The sequence below is a fragment of the Amblyomma mixtum genome, chromosome 3 (assembly GCF_055824585.1).
Source record: "Amblyomma mixtum isolate Tamu chromosome 3, ASM5582458v1, whole genome shotgun sequence".
Taxonomy (NCBI): Eukaryota; Metazoa; Arthropoda; class Arachnida; order Ixodida; family Ixodidae; genus Amblyomma; species Amblyomma mixtum.
The window spans coordinates 157,862,459-157,880,541 of record NC_143014.1 but is presented as its reverse complement, the minus strand read 5'-3'; the positions used below and the strand labels follow the sequence as shown (position 1 = coordinate 157,880,541).

The following is an 18,083-nucleotide window of genomic DNA, read 5'->3' as shown; positions in this document are numbered from 1 at the left end:
TCAGTTTTAACGACAGCGTTAAGCCTATAGGTACAGGCAATCGGTGAGAGCATTATTCGGATAAAAGCGGACGCTTGCGCGGACACGGTACCTCTCTGTCAACGCGCGAAGAAAGATAAAGTCAGCGGGAGGTAAAGAGAACAAAAAAAAAAAACTTCTAGCTTTCTTCGCAGAACGCTTTCGCAGAACAGGTCCTTTGAAGCTCATCAAGCTGCCTGTAAGCTGTCGGGCACTGGCACCGGCGCGCTGAAATTGGAGGATTTCAAGTGGCTGTCGCCCGTAAAGTACTATCCGCTTACCATCGGCTTTGCTTGCAGCGTAACGTCACCGCGACAACGACCCAAGGGCACGGTGGGGAGATTGGGGTTGGGGGAAGAATGTGAGGAGGGGGGGGAGGGGGCGGAGGAAAGGACAGATGGCTTTCTCCAGGAATAGCGCTTCTCGCAGTCCTAGCCCGTCTGATCACGCACCACCGCCATCGCATGGCTGCTTCGGAACACGCCCGCGGAATTCACCATAATTACCTTTGGCGCAATTAAGGCTAGGAGGCGCATGCTGTGGATTAATTAGACTACCTGAGATCGCTCGATGCGCGCCTAATCTCGGGCAGCGCGGGAAAGCTCTGTGGCCACCGGGCTTTTCCCTCAGACTAGCCATAAGCATCTGGTGACAGAGCCGCGCCAGCTCGTCTTGGCCCCAGCTGCGCACCGATCGCTTCTCTGCATGCGTGAGGCGCCACCGCCAGTTGTCACCCGCCGTCCGGTCAGTCGACATCAGCTAAGCCCAGGATCTCTCCAGCCCTGAGGGGCCCTTAGTATCCGCGATATTTAAAAATGTAGAAAGGATGAGGAGACTTTTCCCATTTGCTGCCACCTCCTCAGGGTTCACGAAACGGCGACCAGAATCGGAAGGGCACGAGGATTTGAATGCCCCTGATTTGGTCATCTGGAAGTAGTTTAGATGCTTCTCTCTCGAAAGCCTTAGCATTTTGAAATGAGACAGACAACCCGAACGCTAGAGACGGGTAATATGAGTATAAAGGACCTATTTTCGCGACAGCTCGAAGCACTGCACAAACACGAGACTGCAAGAACAAAATGACACCTAACCCTTCTGTCAAGGCCACTTCTTGGATCATATACGTCTCGAACTCTGGAGCAGAGTTTAGCGGTTATGCTTCGAGTATGCTTCGATTATGCTTCGCGTAGGAAGCATAGCGGTTATGCTTCGAGTAGGAAGATGCTAGAAAAATTGTTTTTAGCGTTAACTTATGGACAGCGCAAACGTACTGACAGAGTTTTTAGCTTTAACATATAGACAGAGCACGGGCGAACATCGTGTATCTCTGCTTTTTCTCGCCCTGCTTTCGTAACACGCATCAATTAGCCCAAACTAAACAATTTTTAAAAGTTGGACCTAGCGACAAAGCCTTACCTGATGGAAAGCAAATAACAGCCTAAATCGGTCATTAGCTAAATCTAAGGTTTTCTTAGCTTCTTTTTTTTTTCTGTCCTTTATTCAGGCTGGGTGTCTCTGTCACCGATAAAACGATCTCGCAACTAGTTTCATCACGCCACCACCGCCGCACAGGCTGCTAGCATAGCTGTAGCTTTCTAACGAATGCCGTACAGGATGGTAAATTAGGAAGAGACATGTTTGCAAAGGCGACGCAGGCATTGCAGGCATCGCGATGCATCGCATCGCATGTATTCAGGCATCGTAGAGGAGCCTGGAAGTTTGAACACAAACACTATAAAACTGTTTATTCCCACACCACAGCTAACGCCCAAACATTCGCGTTACCCACTCGTAACTGTCCTGTGAGTTTTTTTTTTTTTCTCTATGCGGTACATGGATTTCACCGAGTACTCTTTCTGGTAAAAAGCAAAACGCACTACCTGGCGATATAGTATGCGCTGTCGACTCAAGGTTGCCGCACACCCAACAGTAGCGGCAGCGTTGAGAAGAAATGGGTAAAAATGCGCTTTATTAATCGCATTAGCACGCGATGGTTGATCTTTTTACGTTTTCTTGTGGGAGGGGCTGGTCTCCGAGATTGCGACTAAGTGCGAAGCGAAACTTCATTTCTCTTCCGCGTTTCAAACAGAAAAGGAAAGTGGCACTCGTCTATATCTTCAAAAGAATAAAGCTCCAGATTTTCCCCCACGCCAGCAGGTCACCACACAGTTGGATTCTAAACCTTAGCGGTGGGTTCGCCTGGAGTTTTTGTTATCGATTGTCGATATTTAAATCAGGATTTCTTAAGTTTCTCCGTCCCGCCTTTCTTTCAATTTGTTCCTGTTTTTTTTCTCTGCCTTAGAAAGCTATATTATATGCGATTCTTTTGAACCGCCGAAGCAGCCGCGGTTCTGAAACCTGTTACCTGGAGAGGAGCGAACGCAGCAAATTAAGTTATTCGCGCTATACAACACAGTTGAACGTAAGAATGTGGTCCAGTGCGCTTGACTTCTTTATTTTAGGCTGTCCGCGGCCTAACAGAGGAAGCCACAGCAGCTAGGCGCCTGGGATCAGTGAATTTGCAGTGCGCCTCGTACACATGTTTCTTGCCTGCATTGAACCGTAACCGTAACAAGCCACAGAGTGAAGATAACCATAACACGCTGAACACGGACTTGGTTCAAAAAGAAGCCAAAGTGACCTAACATTCAATAAACTGTAAAAGCATTGCTGGACATTTAACAATAAAAATCGCTATCGGAGGCGCACGATGTCAAGTCTGCGGCAGAGGCAAGCAGAAAAATATTTTTCTCATGTGAAGCACACCTTACTCACACGGCGGCTGAAATGTCCATAATTAAAAACGACTAATATGCGCCGGCGTCGCAAAGAGCAGTCAAAAATTCGCACAATTCATTATAACGGAGGTCACACTAGTGCCTCGCGAATAGGTGGTATCACGCCGCACCTTCGCATAAATAGACTCCGCTTCTGTCAGAGCTGAACGGAATTTCTTCCAACTGCGACCTCGCGCTCCAGAAGTGCACCGAACGGGTCTAATGACCGCTCAGGCCACGTATCGGACGCAGGGAAAGTTATTCGGTTTTTCACTTTTTTCGCTTTTTAACGTAGCGGAAATCCGCGCCAAAAATTAACAAGGCGCTAGTCTGTTGCGCCTTGCATATGCGCTGTAAAATCAAGTAAAGCATCCTTCTTGGTAACAGAAAACCATTCATTGACGTACCGCACAAAAATCTTTGGTTGCGGGCTGAATGGAACTACTGCATGGCTTTGCAGCGGTAACAGAAACTGAAACACCCATGGCTGTGCCGTAAACCTGTTTGTAAAACACCTGGTCGAAAGTAAAATAGGCAAAATAAAAAGTTAGCATGGAAAAAAAAAAACACGTCAGTGTACTACTGCGCATTTCATTATGTTTAAGTTGGCATTCTCGGGACCATGGAGCCGTCGACAGCTTCATGCTTTTACCTTAGTTCATGCTTTTAATTACACTAATGAAGGAAGCGGTAATTAATAGACGGTAATGGAAGGTAATTAATAGCGGGAGCGCTACATCGTTAATAACTGGCTCCGACACACTTAGCAAGCTCGAGCCGCTTGTTTGAGTAAACAAGAGACGCAGAAGTGCTCTTCAAGGCTTCCGCCGACCGAATTTTTTTCACCGAGAAGACATTGAGGGGCAAATATTTGGGCTGGAATTGTCATATTTTGGGCGGGGCAGTGAACTGTTTTTCAGGAATGCTTTGCTTTCATGCATAACTGCCTGTCTGAAAAATATTTGCGCAGGTTCCGAATGTATAAATAATCGGAAGCCTAAGAGTGGTAAGAGAAATTCAACTTAATATTATATATGTGCGGATGTATTTGGAACGGGGGAGTGGGAGGTGCTAGGAGGGATAGGGGGAAGGTAGGGAGAATTTCTGTCTCACTGCATTCCTCTTTTATTTACGTGCGCATGCTGACGTCATCTGCAGGACATGGTTATGCAGTGACACGGTCATGAAGTCCCGACACGCACCGGTCATGCAGCTTAATCATTAGTTTGTCTTGTTTTCCGTTTTGCTTTTTCAGTTACTAGCGCATTTGGTTCATTTCGTAGATTCATTGTAGTGGTACTTCTGCGTGTGCGTGCGTGCGTGCGTGTGTGTGTGTGTGTGTGTGTGTGTGTGTGTGTGTGTGTGTGTGTGTGTGTGTGTGTGTGTGTGTGTGTGTGTGTGTGTGTGTGTGTGTGTGTGTTTACACCAATGTTTACCGACAAAGCAGTTAGGCCTCCTTTTTGGCGACTGCCGTTATGTGTTCCTCGTTCTATTTGCGCCATTTCTCTCGGAAAGGGCCTTGCGCAACAGCTCCGCAGAAGAGCACTGCTGTACAAAAAGATAGATGCAAAGTTCGAATTTCTCAAATTTAGGACTGGTTTCTACAAAATTTCCGACGCCATAAGGTTTTTTTGTTGTTGTTGTTCTAGGCTCTTTTAGCTAGAAGAGGAAGCAACCCGGGAACTGCCAAGTTAACCTCCCTGCCTTTCCATTATTTTGTATCTCTCTCTCTTGAGTCGGGGCTGTTTCCTGCTGTTTCAGTATGCTTAACCAAACCAACTCTCCCAGTTTTCGGTCCTGCTGAATAATCAAGACGGCCAATGCACCCCTGCCGGGCACTAATGGGCGGCTCGAACACGTGGCTTACAACGTCACATTCGCGTGCCTTAATGAGGGAAATGGTCTTAACCGACCCCAATGGACACCAACGGGTGTCTCTCTGCCACGTTCTCTTTTGCTATTACTGCATTTCACTGCTATTGCAGAGCCACAGCACTGCGAGCGGCTGTGCAGCGGCCCCCGTCGCAAGTAGAGGAACACATGCTGGCCAGAAATCCTCCACCGTTTTTGGATGGACCTAGGACAGATCTCGAGACAATGTGGGCCAGTTTACGAGAATGAACCTTACTGTTCGTACTGTGGGACAAGCGGTCAGGCATGGTACTGCACAACTGCAAGGGAAGGGAACAAAGCCACCTCAAGCGCTTCGCCAACGTCGCGGCGAAAGTGAGTTGCGGCCATTGCTCCTCTGTACTCGTTCATTTCTCGCGTCTCACGTACTTTCGCGGGCAGCCATGGCGCCACTGAAGTCAATTAGAGTGGCATAATTTTATGTCTGCTCACATTATGACACCGTGGACCTCCCACGGTCATTTAAAGTTTTCATGCATGATCGAGAACGCCCTCTCGGCAGCAAGGTGCGAAGTTGGTCACGGCGTCGGCACCAGCTGTCAGCGCTCTATTGAAATCGGCGAGTGCATCCCCCACAGCCATTGCGGGCGCATAATCAAGGCGCGTGGGTAAGGCGGCAGATTACGCAACACTCCCCGTGCACCACTGAGGCCTGGTACCAGGAAGCGCTGGAATTGTGCTTATCGTTCTGTTCTTTAGCTATTTTACCGCTCGCGCGTTCACTGCTGTCAGGCACAGTTTCCACGCAGTACTCGGGGTGCAGCCAACGTGGGAGGCAATTTTCCCCTCCGGAGGTAAACGCCTAGCTCCCTCGATCCCGAGAAAAGATGCCGTCGGGCCCACCCGGTAGCGGGGGGAGGAGTGGGGCCGCCGCCAACGGCATCTCTCGCAGTAGTGCTCGGCAGGGGGCCGCCGAGCGCGCAGCTTCTGAAGACAGTGCCGCTGGCGCGCTCCTGAGGTATGGACGCGCGCAAGTGTTCGAGCGCCGCGAGACACGTCCCGCTGGCCGCAGCTGCCGGGAAGCCCTTCGACGGCGGCCGTAAATTTGCATTCCCTCTATGGCCGGGCCGACTACAGGTGCGTGCCCCAGAAAATTCACAGAATTAGCGCGCGCGCGCGTGCCCCGCTACGCGATTAGCCGCTGCGTTCCCGGAGCAACGGCGCGGGCTTCCGTGCCTCCAGGGTTGCACCTAGCTGCAGGGTCGGCGCGTACAGCATCGATCTGTTTGGAAACGACGGCGACAAACGCTCGCCCGAGAGCACAACTTTGCTCGCTTTTTTGCGTTGCTCGTTTTATTTTGTCCTTCTCTTAAGGCTGCTCTGAAAGGCAAGAAATAGCGCACGGACTGGCGACCAGAAGCAACGGCGGCGGGATGAAGCGGCACTCAAGGTTTGGTTTGCATTCTGCGCGAGCCCATGTTTACCACGCTTCTCGTTGGCACTTATTCCGTGCATAGTTTCCTTTCAACGCGAAATGTCTGAAAAGGGAATTTTCGCGCTGGTATAGAGTGCGCGAGCCGTTCATTTCCGCTTTGCGCCTCAAGATCGAAGCATGGCCGGTAAAGCGGCGCGCGCGGCACACACGCAAACAGGGGAAAAACGTGGAAGACGTCCGAGTTTGTATACGCTTGAAAAACATTGGCACACAGAGAGCGAGATACTGACAGATATTCAAGAACAAAATTGTTGCCCGGTTTTGAAGCGAATGTATTGAGCAGACTTTAGGGGCTTTATGGCCTATGGTTTTCATCCAGAACGTAGGGCTGAAAGAATAAAGCAGAAAATGAAAGATACACTGGCCAAGAACGGCGCACCGGGAGGCCGGCTGGAGATAAAGACGCGTTTATATATATATATATATATATATATATATATCTATATATATATATATATATATATATATATATATATATATATATGACAGAAGCCAACAGCCACAGAAACCAAGGGGCACAGGGGATTTTTTTTTTTTTTTATTTGTGGTGTTGATCAATTTAGAATATTGCTGAATATGTTGCCGCTTAAAGAAAATTGATTAGAAAAGCAGAAGAAAAAACAACCACATGCCGCCGGTGGGATCCGAACCCACGACCTCCGAATATATATATATATATATATATATATATATATATATATATATATATATATATATATATATATATATATATATATATATATATCACAATAAGATAAACGTACTTGGTTGCTAGTGATAAGATGCGAAATTGAGAAACGCTTCATTTAAGAAAACATTTATTGCGAGTCGACGTTTCGGACAGAGCCTGTCCTTTTACAAGACTCCTGAAAAAGGACAGGCTCTGTCCGAAGCGTCGACTCCCAATAAATGTTTTCTTAAATGAAGCGTTTCTCAATTTCGCATATATATATATATATATATATATATATATATATATATATATATATATATATATATATATATATATATAGCGAAGTATACGCTTCGTTAAAGGAGACATATTTATTCGACTCGACTTTCGATCGGAAGACCGATCTTCTTCAGGAGTGATTTTACTTTGTTAATGCATCCCCTTTTATATATATATATATATATATATATATATATATATATATATATAACAAGACAAGGGGAATGAGGGGCTCGTTTTAAATATGAGAGAAGCCAACAGCCACAGAAACCAAGGGACACAGGGGATTTTTTAATTAGCTTACTTATTTTGTGGTGTCGATCAATTTGCTTTAAGCGATAACATATTTAGTAATATTCTAAATGCATCAACACCACAAAATAAATAAACTCATTAAAAAAATCCCCTGTGTCTCTTGGTTTCTGTGGCTGTTGGCTTCTTTCATATTGATAACGAGCCCCTCATTCCGCTTCCCTTATTTGCTTAATTGCTTAGCGAGGGCCTCGGTTCTGGCAGCCTTGATGCCATAGGAAGCATAAGAGGGTTCTCACACAGCTTCCATCCTCGTCGTTCGATGAGGTTCCACGTCAAACCAGGGGTAACTTAGGACGTAGTACGTCCGCCGCTTATGAACGTAGGTGGCGCTGATGAACACTCTCAAGGTTAGGTCACTTGTAAACATAAATACCCCCCAAAGCAGAAGATTTGACAGCCGCCGCCGTAGCTCAGTTGGTAGAGCACCGGACGGGTAAGTCGGAGGTCGTGGGTTCGGTTCCCTCCAGCGGCATGTGGTTGATTTTTCTTCTGCTTTTCTAATCAGTTAGCATCAAGCGATAACATATTTAGTAATATTCAAAACTGATCAACACCACACAATAAATAAACTAATTAAAAAAATTACGAGGAACTTTAGCGGCTAAAGTGCTGAAAGGCGAAAGCCTGAGTGCTGCATTCTGCTACGTGATTATTCACTGCACATTTTGTTGGTGCATTAATTAACTGCCAATTAATGACGCTTAAGCTTCGCCTTTAGGAGTGGAACGCGACAGCGTGTTCTAGCGCTGCCACGGAGTCCAAGGAACGCCACCACCCGTTCGGCGCGATGCGTTGCCCTTTGAACGCAACGCTTTTTGAGGAAAGGAAATGGGGCTGTAATTCTCTGTCATCTCGGTGGACACCTGAGCCGCACCGTACAGGAAGGGAGGAAGTGTGAGTGAAAGAAGAAGGGCCGTAATGAAGAAAATGAAAATTGTATTTGAGGAAAGGAAATTACGCATTAACTGTCTCACATATCTCAGTAGACACTAGTCGAAAATTGTATTTGAGGAAAGGAAGTTGCGCAGTAACTGTCTCACATATTTCGGTGGACACCCGTCAAAATTCGCGCGCGGTGACGTCGCGACAATTTGGACCAATCTGAAACGCGGACAATTACGCCTTGCTCGCGGTAAATTGGTTTCTGAGGAAAGTAAATGTATCTGTCTCTCATATCTCAGTGGACACCTAAACCTCACCGTAACGGGAAGGGAGGAAGATGGGAGTGAACGAAGACACCGTATTCACTAGACGCACCTTTGTTCATTCCAAACCATCGTGCTGGCATGGCGCAGTGGTAGCGTGCTCGACTCGCACTCCGGAGACCGGGGTTCGATTCCCAAGCTCGGCAAATTTCTTACTTGGTTTTATTTATTTATCTGGTCGGACTAGAAAGGTTATTTAGACTAATTGGTTAAGTAAGCAATTAACTAAACTCAAACTTACTTGGAGCATCACTATACGACCCCTTTAATTGGTTGCATGGTTAGTAGCCAAAGTACAATTGGCCCCGATTGAAATTCGCGCACTGTGACGTGACGACCGTTTCGACCAACTGAAAAGCGTGACATCCTCTGTCGACAACTGCTGCTTACAACGATGAGGCATTAAAGGCTTCCGCCTTAAAAAATCCTCTGTGTCCCCTGGTTTCTGTGGCTGTTGGCTTGTCTCGTATGCATGTATGCATGTATGCATGTATGCATGTATGCATGTATGCATGTATGCATGTATGTGTGTGTGTGTGTATGTATGTATGTATGTATGTGTGTGTGTGTGTGCGTGCGTAAGTGCGTGCGTAAGTGCGTGCGTGCGTGCGTAAGTGCGTGCGTGTGTGTGTGTGTGTGTGTGTGTGTGTGTGTGTGTGTGTTTGTGTGTGTTGGTTGGTTTACGGGGTTTAACGTCCCAAAGCGACTAAGGCTATGAGAGACGCCGTAGTGGAGGGCTCCGGAAATTTTGACCACCTGGGGTTCTTTAACGTGCACTGACATATCGCACAGTACACGGGCCTCTAGAATTTCTCCCCCAAACAAATTCAACCGCCACGGCCGGGATCGAACCCGCGTCTTTCGGGTCAGCAGCCGAGCACCATAACCACTGAGCCACCGCGGCAGCATTTATATATATATATATATATATATATATATATATATATATATATATATATATAGGGTGTTTCACCTAAGCCTTTCTGCAATTTTTAAAAATAGGCTATTTGAATTAGATGCGCGCTTTTTCTGGCATAGCATTGTCAGTGGTGTAGTACATCATAATGCAGCTAAGACGTGCTAACTAGCAGGCTTGTTAACCAATATTTAATAGTTAACTTTTAAACTATTACCGTTGGGCTCCTTAATTATTGAGAGGCATGCAGCCCACCGTAAGTAATGTCCATATCCGTTTTTAGAATTTCGAGAACGCGATTACCCTCGGCGCTGTGGCCCAACAAATTTTGGCTATTTCGACGAGTTAGGTTCACTGGAGAGGTTGCTTTGCCTGCAAGCTTCTCAAACCGCATGTATTTTGGCGCGATGTAGGCGAAATTTGTTGGGCCACAGCGCCGAGGATAATCGCGTTCTTGAAATTATAAAAACGCATATGGACATAACTTACGGTGGGCTGTATGCCTCTCAATAATTAAGGAGCCCAACGGTAATAGTTTAAAAGTTAACTATTAAATATTGGTTAACAAGCCTGCTAGTTAGCACGTCTTAGCTTAATTATGATGTACTATACCACTGACAATGTTATGCCAGAAAAAGCGCGCATCTAATTCAAATAGCTTATTTTTAAAAATTGCAGAAAGTCTTAGGTGAAACACCCTGTATATATACCGGGTGTCCCAGCTAAATGTATCCAAACTTTTAAAAAAGGCGAAGTGTCCTAGTCCAGTGAAACCAACTGAGGGTTGTTCATAGTCGCGTGGCCTAGTCTTGAGTATTTTTTTCGCTCTTCAAAGTTCATTAATTGGTTAAGTTTAATTAGCTAACTTTTTAATTATTGACTTCAGGAAGAAAGTGTCAATGACAAAGTTTTAGATCGCCGCGAAAAACCGCTAGAAGTGCTGTTTCCGTCAGGTTACGATTTACGTAGCTTCATTTATTGGCCTTAAAAGAAAGGTGTCACGTGACCAGCTACTCGCTCACTTCTCTGCCCCAATGTGCACCCAAAGTCTCATCCAAGAGAGTACTTCAGAAAAAACAGATTTTATTCTTTAAGGCGCGTCTTGGGACGTTGAAGTGGCACAGCTGCCATGTGGAAGCTTTTTCTTATTGTGCGAGTTGTGGTTAAAGGCCGCTAAAAAAACTACTTTACGTAAATATTACTTTGCTACAAATGTCCCAGTAAGCTGTTTCTCAAAGCGATCTACAACTTTTCGATTGACACTTTGTTACTCAAGTCAATAATTAAAAATTTAGTTAATTAAGCTTAACTAATTAATCAACCTTGAGGAACGAAAAAAATACTGCAGACTAGGTCACGCGACTCTAACCAACCCTCATTTGGTTTCAGACGGATAGGACACCCCGTGTTTTTTAAAAGCTTGGTTACATTTAGCTGGGACACCTGGTATGTATGTATATATATATATATAGAATGTCCGACATCCTGACGAAGGCCGTTCCACGGTCGAAACGTCAATAAATTGTTTCAAGCGTTTCAAACGTTGGTGTACGTTCTTAATATATATATATATATATATATATAGATATATATATATATATATATATATATATATATATATATATATATATATATATATATATATATATATATATATCGGGTGTTTCAGCAAACACTTTAAAAAATTGTCGAAAGCAGGCTTTTTGTGGTAACAGTTTGGCTTTTGCGGCATAGTATTACCACTGTTTGCGGACACCAGAAAACCGGTAAATCGTCTGAGTAGTAAGCTGGTTAACTAATTTTTAATAATTAACTTTTTAACTAGTAGAGTTATCCGCCTAGTTGTAATTAGAGATTTGTAGTCGGTCATTAGTAATAGCCATATCAGTTTTTAGAATTTCGAAAACACAATTACCCTCACCGCTGTGGCTCGACAAAGTTTGGCTGCATCGTGCGAAAAATGCATGTGCTATCGAAAGCACGCAGGCAAAACATCCCCTCCAGTGCACGTAACTAGCCGAAAACGCCAAATTTTGTCGAGCCACAGAGCCAACGATAATCGCATTTTCGAAATTGTAAAAACTGATATGGCTATTACCAACGACTGGCTACAAATATCTAATTGCAACTAGTCGCTTAACTGCGATAGTTAGAAAGTTAATTATTAAAAATTATTATTCTTGGCAGCTGGTTGATTAATATAAGATAAAGTCACCAGAAATTGAAAAACATAACAAGATTTAATTCACGACGTTTCGGCGGGAGGACCAGGAGGACCAGGCTGGTCCTCCAGCCGAAACGTCGTGAATTAAATCTTATGTTTTTCAATTTCTGGTGATTTTATCTGATATATATATATATATATATATATATATATATATATATATATATATATATATATATATACATGCTTGACGGAAGCCAACAGTCACCGACACCAGGGAGCATATATATATAGGGGATGTTTTAAAGATAATTGATTAGAAAACGGAACAAAAGACAGAAAAACAGACCACATGCCACCGGTCAGGTCCAAACCTACGACCGCCGAACTGCGCCTCCGGTGCTCTACGAACTGAGCTACGGCGACGGCTGTCCAATCTTCTGCTTTCGGGGATATTTATGTGTAGTGCAACCTAACCTTCAAAGTGTTCGCCAGCGCCACCCTCGTCCATAGCAGCGAACGTGGTACGTCCTCTTTTTTTAATGCGAGCGCCACGTAGGAACGTGGTCGAACGGTGAAGGCGGAAGCTGTGCGAGAACCCTGTTATGCTACCTGCGGCTAGCTATATAGTATATAAATTCACCCATAGCGCCATATCTGGCATTACACACGAGAGATGGTGATGAGGGTAGCACAGTAACACAAGAGAATATGACATCAGTGCATGCCCAACGTACAATAGCCAAAATTTGTTGGGCCACAGCGCCGAGGATAATCGCGTTCTCGAGGAGGAGGAGGATATAGAAGAGGAAAGGCAGGGAGGTTAACCGAAAGAATAATCGGTTTGCTACCCTACACGGGGGGAAGGGGGTGAGGAGATAAAAAAAAAAGAAAGAGAAAGGAGAGTAACAGAAAATTAAAGTCACTATAAAACGTCACTGTTCGTTAAAGTCACAGCCTATCGTGCAGGCCACAAGTTCTCAAGAAGCGGAGCAGTGCCTTGCAGGCCTTCTCCGCCGACGACCGCCGCGGCCAGTGGCCGAGAATCTTCATTTCCGTGAAAGGGCGCGGGTCTAGGCGCTCCAGCGCACGGCTGAGAGACTGCCTTTCGGTGGTGTAGGCAGGGCAGTCACAAAGAATGTGGGTTATGGTCTCGTCATGCCCGCAGATGGAACATGCAGGACTATCAGCCATACCGATTAAGAATGAGTAGTGGTTGGTGAAAGCTACACCAAGCCAGAGGCGACACAGCAAAGTTTCTTCTCGTCGTGGTAGGCCTAATGGTAGCCGGAGCTTCAGATCTGGGTCCAAGGATTGTAAGCGGGAATTGCAAAATTGGCCGGAATTCCACGCGGCAAGCGTGATGTCCCGCGCAAGTGCGCGAAGCCTGCTCGCTGCATCCGATCTCGAAATGGGGATCGACACAAAATCGCCGTCGTCGTGAGCAGTTCGCGCGACCTCATCCGCGCGGTGATTACCTGCTATGCCGCTGTGCCCCGGTAGCCATTGGTAGATAATGTCATGTCCTTTGTTGATGGCAGAGTGATGTAGCTGTCGAATGTCTGCGACCAGTTGTTCATGGGCTCCACGGCGAAGAGCAGCTTGTAAGCCTTGGAGGGCAGCATTCGAATCGGTGAAAATAGTCCACCGCTGAGGGCGCTGCTGACTGATGTATTCAATGGCGACACGAAGAGCGGTGAGTTCTGCACCCGTCGAAGAAGTGCGGTGACCTGTCCTAACTCTAATTTCTGTAGTGCTTGCGAGTATGACGACGGATCCAGAAGAAGAGATAGGGTTCACTGAGCCGTCGGTGTAAACGTGCACCCGGTTTGCATGGTGCTCATGTAAATATTCAAGGGTGACTTGTTGTAGTTCTGTCGGCGATAAGTCTATCTTCTTCCTGATGCCAGGTATCGAAAGAAGCACACGGGGATTGTGCAGGCTCCAAAGTGGCGAGGACGGTCTAGAGGCGGGTGTAAACTGGGACGGCAGAATGGCGGGATGTGCGTCAATGATGTCTGTAAACGATGTGCGCGGCCTGGTAATAGGAAGACTGGCAAGATGGTGAGAGGAAACCCGGGAAATGTGCCGGAAATGTGCCCTCAGTGCGTCAACTGTTAAGTAGGTAGGGATTGGATGCTCCTGGGCGATAAGTACAGATGCGGCCGTAGAGGCACATTTCGGCAATCCTAGGCAAGTCCGGAGAGCTTGAGCTTGAGCGCTTTGCCTCTCAATAATTAAGGAGCCCAACGGTAATAGTTTAAAGGTTAACTATTAAATATTGGTTAACAAGCCTGCTAGTTAGCACGGCTTAGCTGCAATATGATGTACTACACCACTGACAATGCTATGCCAGAAAAAGCGCGCATCTAATTCAAATAGCTTATTTTTAAAAATTGCAGAAAGTCTTAGGTGAAACACCCTGTATATAAATTCACCCATAGCGCCATATCTGGCATTACACACGAGAGGTGGTGATGAGGGTAGCACAGTAACACAAGAGAATACGACACCAGTGCATGCCCAACGTACAAATCAAAACTTACAAAATGTATTACACAGTTGCAGAAGGCTTTTCATTGTCTATGCAATCGTGAAGGAATTGGTGAGCGCTAAAAAACACGGAAAGGGATTAATTCCTTCAAGTATGTATTTCCAACTAGCCCCAGTAGTAGCTCTTTTGACTTTAATGTCCATGCAATGTTAACTGCCAGAGACGATATTTTATTCCAGTCGCGAAGTCCTGGGAAAGAATGATGATTTAAACAATTTAGTTTTGTACCAGAAATCCCACACTTTCTTTTCAGGTTCGACATGCTGACACCTATAATTAAAAGCAAAATATACTAATCGCGTTCAGTTCCAACCCACGTATGATAAATATTATGAAATAGCTTCAAACGCAGTTTTCCTCGCTGAGTCTCTAGACTGTCATCACTCCTGTTTCACATTTGTTTTACTCACTTCTGCGTCGTACCACAGCGCGCCGATAAGTTTTGTACTTTTTTCGACTTGTTTTTGCTGAGATTTGTCGAAGGGTCTCGCGCAGTACTACCGAGTTCGCGCACAGATCCAACTTAAGAGAACTTTATGACTAGTTGATTTGTCGTTCATCCTCGGTTTAAAGACGACAAAGCGGGATAGAACAGGAGCACGTCCCGCTGCCTTCATTCGTATTCTGTTCGGTTTTGGCGTTGTCGAGAAGCAACGCATAGCAATTGCATTTCTCCGGTGCATATGAGCAGCTGTTACCGTGTCCGCCACTCAAGTGTGAACAATTGTGCGAATGTCGCAAAACCAAATGAAGAAAATATCTTCAGCTGCACAGCGCCGCCGCCACAACGAGTGGTACCGAACGGAAGACAGCTTTGTTGGAGCATGTTCGAGAATTTCTCTTTTAAGAGCCGCAGGCAAGCAGAATGGAAAGGTCGCTCTATCACAGCACTATCCTTTCCCAGCATGTGATAAAGGGTCTTCAACTTTAGTTTTCAGCGTTTGTCAACACATTACAAAGCGCACACTGCTCGATATATAAATATGCTAGTTCCCGAAAGGCACAGTTCTATTATCTGTGTGATTGCCATGCATCCAAGGTGGAGGACGGCATCTTTTTGTTGGGAACGTGCAGGCCTCCTCGCGTTTCCTTGGGATGGAAAGCTCTGAAGGCACACACATAAAGTCGAGCGATCACCTCTCTCAGAGTGGCCGTGCCTCGAGTTTCAGCTAGAATTTCAACGCACGGTTCGAAACTAGTTACGACACAGTATTCGGTGGAGTATGTGAACTGCGGCAACATAGAAGCGCTGCCAACAACGGATGCAAATAACGTCCAAGTCAGCACGAGCCATTCAGTCTGAATGCAATCTCGTCAGGTAACGCAAATGCATGTCGAAGTGACTTCCATCATTATAAGCACTAGTATGTCACATTTACTACTGGCTTCAGGCAAAGAAATAAACGGCGCCTACGCGAAAAGGAACCGAGCAGAATAGAAACTTCAAAGGTTTCAAATTCGTTCACTAGAGGAGGCTACTGAGCTGCTGCATATAGTTTCATGTGCTAGCCCAATCTCGATCCTGACATTGAGGACGGTTGGCGTGCTGCATCCGGAGAAGTGGAGACACATCTCGGAGGGTCTCAACATCCGCGTCGATGTTGTCGGCACTCAGTAATTACTAACGATCTGGCGGTCGCACGAAGTAGACCATAATGCACGAAGACTGGTAGCCCTGTAGGGATCTTCTTCCTGGGCATTTGATGTATTATGAAGGACGGGGACGTAATGCACGCGCTGTAGACACGATGCCGTCGCTTCCAGTGCAATCGCCGCGAAACGACGATGGGCATAGCACGATAACTGAGCTTATTTGTTGTTGCAGTGCTGTTACTCACGGCGCCCGTGTCATCCGCCTTTCAAGAACGCCAAATAGCTTGAGTTACCTTATAAGCTACTCATGCTTCGTGTTGCCAAGAGGCCGGAACTTATTCAGACTCTTCCTAGGGAATAAAAATATCGTGTTATATTTTTATTTTTGTGTACAATCATCCCGTACCACTAGACGAAGCAAGCTGTGCTTTGGAGATTACGGCGGATTCTGAAGGGAGCACTTGAGATTTGCGTGCGTTTGTGTAAAAGCCTTTTGCATAAAGTGAACGCTAAAAAAAGAATCACCACGTGCTGCTACTCGGCCTTTATTTATTATATGTGTATAGATAAGGGCGTATGTTTTGAGGCAAGCCGGCACTTGATGTCACGAATGTAAAAAAAAAAAAACGATCACTCCCTCGATGAGACAGAATAATTCCTTGTCGGCTTGTGTAATACCCAGCGAACGCTTCTGCGCTTAACTAAAAAGCCATCCTCTGCACCTTCTTGGTGTTAATTTTTTGCGAGTGTTTGTGCGTATGAACTTTAGAAACCACACTCTCTTTAATTTCATCGAGGTGGATATAGAAACAAAACGAGGAATTAAGACCAGGCGCGAAAAATGACGGAAAAGGGGGGGGGGGGGGGGGGACGTTGCCCAAGCAAGGAGTACTTAGCTCCAAGGACAATGGACAGCACGGAAGCAGTTATTAGAAAAATCTTAATGAACACACGGTGAACCGATAAGAGCCACCGCATTCACCTTTAACAAACACGCGCGCACAAATGACGACCAGAGACAGATGTCCGCGGAAAGAGCGGCTTGTCTCGACAAGCTGTTGCCCGCCAGCCAAAGTGGTTTCATTAATTTTATCTCTCAGTGGAGCGACAGCGGACGCGCGAACTTCCCGACGCCTTTTGTTCGTCGCGACATTTCTCTCCAGCAAATCTCTCTCGCGTTTCGTCGCTGCTGCTGCTGCGTCTTAATGTGACTTAGATCCAGCGATCGTAATTTTATCTGCGTGTGTTGTCACATTTGGGCTCTGCTGGCGCCCGACTTCTTTTCCTTCTTTTTTTTGCGTGTTTGTTGCGTCCGCGTACGTGCGTGGCGATGAAGATGTACAGGGGAGAGGGCACGTGTGCTTGGTGATGGTTTTGCTAAACAGCCGCGCTGCAGCTTGAACAGGCATTTGGCCTTTCAACAGACGCGTGCGAAGGAACTTAACACAACGTAGTACGCATGCATTAAGTTCCGAAGAGTGCGTCTGCCGAAAGGTCTGGTGTGAAAACATTTTGCTTTTACAGTAACCTTTGCGGGCAAGTGCTGCGAAGAGCCAGCTCCAAACCGAAAGAAGTGGAAGACCGAGCGAATGCAGATCTGTGCGTCTTCTTTCATAGAGCACTATGACCGAGAGCTGCATAACCCAACCATGTGTCGCAAGCCCACTGCTTGACACGATGCTTCTCAAAGGCTTTAGTGCGGGAATAATCCTTGGCTAGCGGGTGAGTCGATCGGAGAGGAAAACCGCGCTAACGGATGTGACAACGAGTATCCGCACGTCATAGCCTCCGCGTTGAAGACGGGCAGGGCTATGATCGCGCTTTTATGCTTCTTTATAGGTTCTTTAGGCATCCCGTTGCGCATCTAAAAATAAGCAGTACGTGGAGGCAGGCAACAGCGCCGAGCTACACACTAGAGCAAGTCAACTTCGAGATGGAGTCGAGTGATCAAATGGACACAAGAAATAGAACAACTAAGGAACAAAAGGCGAAGATCCAAGTCCATATACACAACGAAGGTAAATATCTGTCAAAAGCTAGTGAGAAAATATTACCAATCTATGTCGATTTTAATACCTAATAGGTAATAGAAATGAATTCCACACATTGGTCGTTGTCAGTAGCGTCGCTTCAGGAGGAAAATATACTAGCATTGAGTATAAATAAGCACTATAGAAGCACAAAGCCTATGGCTCACAAAGCCTAAGTATTGACGCAGTACAAACCACTCCAGAAATGCAGAG

At 45.9% G+C, this 18,083-nt stretch overlaps 1 protein-coding gene across 2 annotated transcripts in view; it reads left to right on the top strand.

Moving 5' to 3' along the window:
• The window catches only part of LOC149352481 (voltage-dependent calcium channel type A subunit alpha-1-like), a 501,434-nt gene that overhangs the window by 19,736 nt on the left and 463,615 nt on the right, over window positions 1-18,083 (top strand). Inside the window, exon 2 of one of the 2 annotated variants that reach the window (XM_089581666.1) lies at window positions 4,781-5,021. The exons of the other annotated variant lie outside the window; for it this stretch is intronic. Coding sequence (XP_089437792.1) covers window positions 4,867-5,021 — 155 coding nt within the window. The 5' untranslated portion in view covers window positions 4,781-4,866. The remainder of the gene's footprint in view (window positions 1-4,780; window positions 5,022-18,083) is intronic. 2 annotated transcript variants of the gene reach the window in all.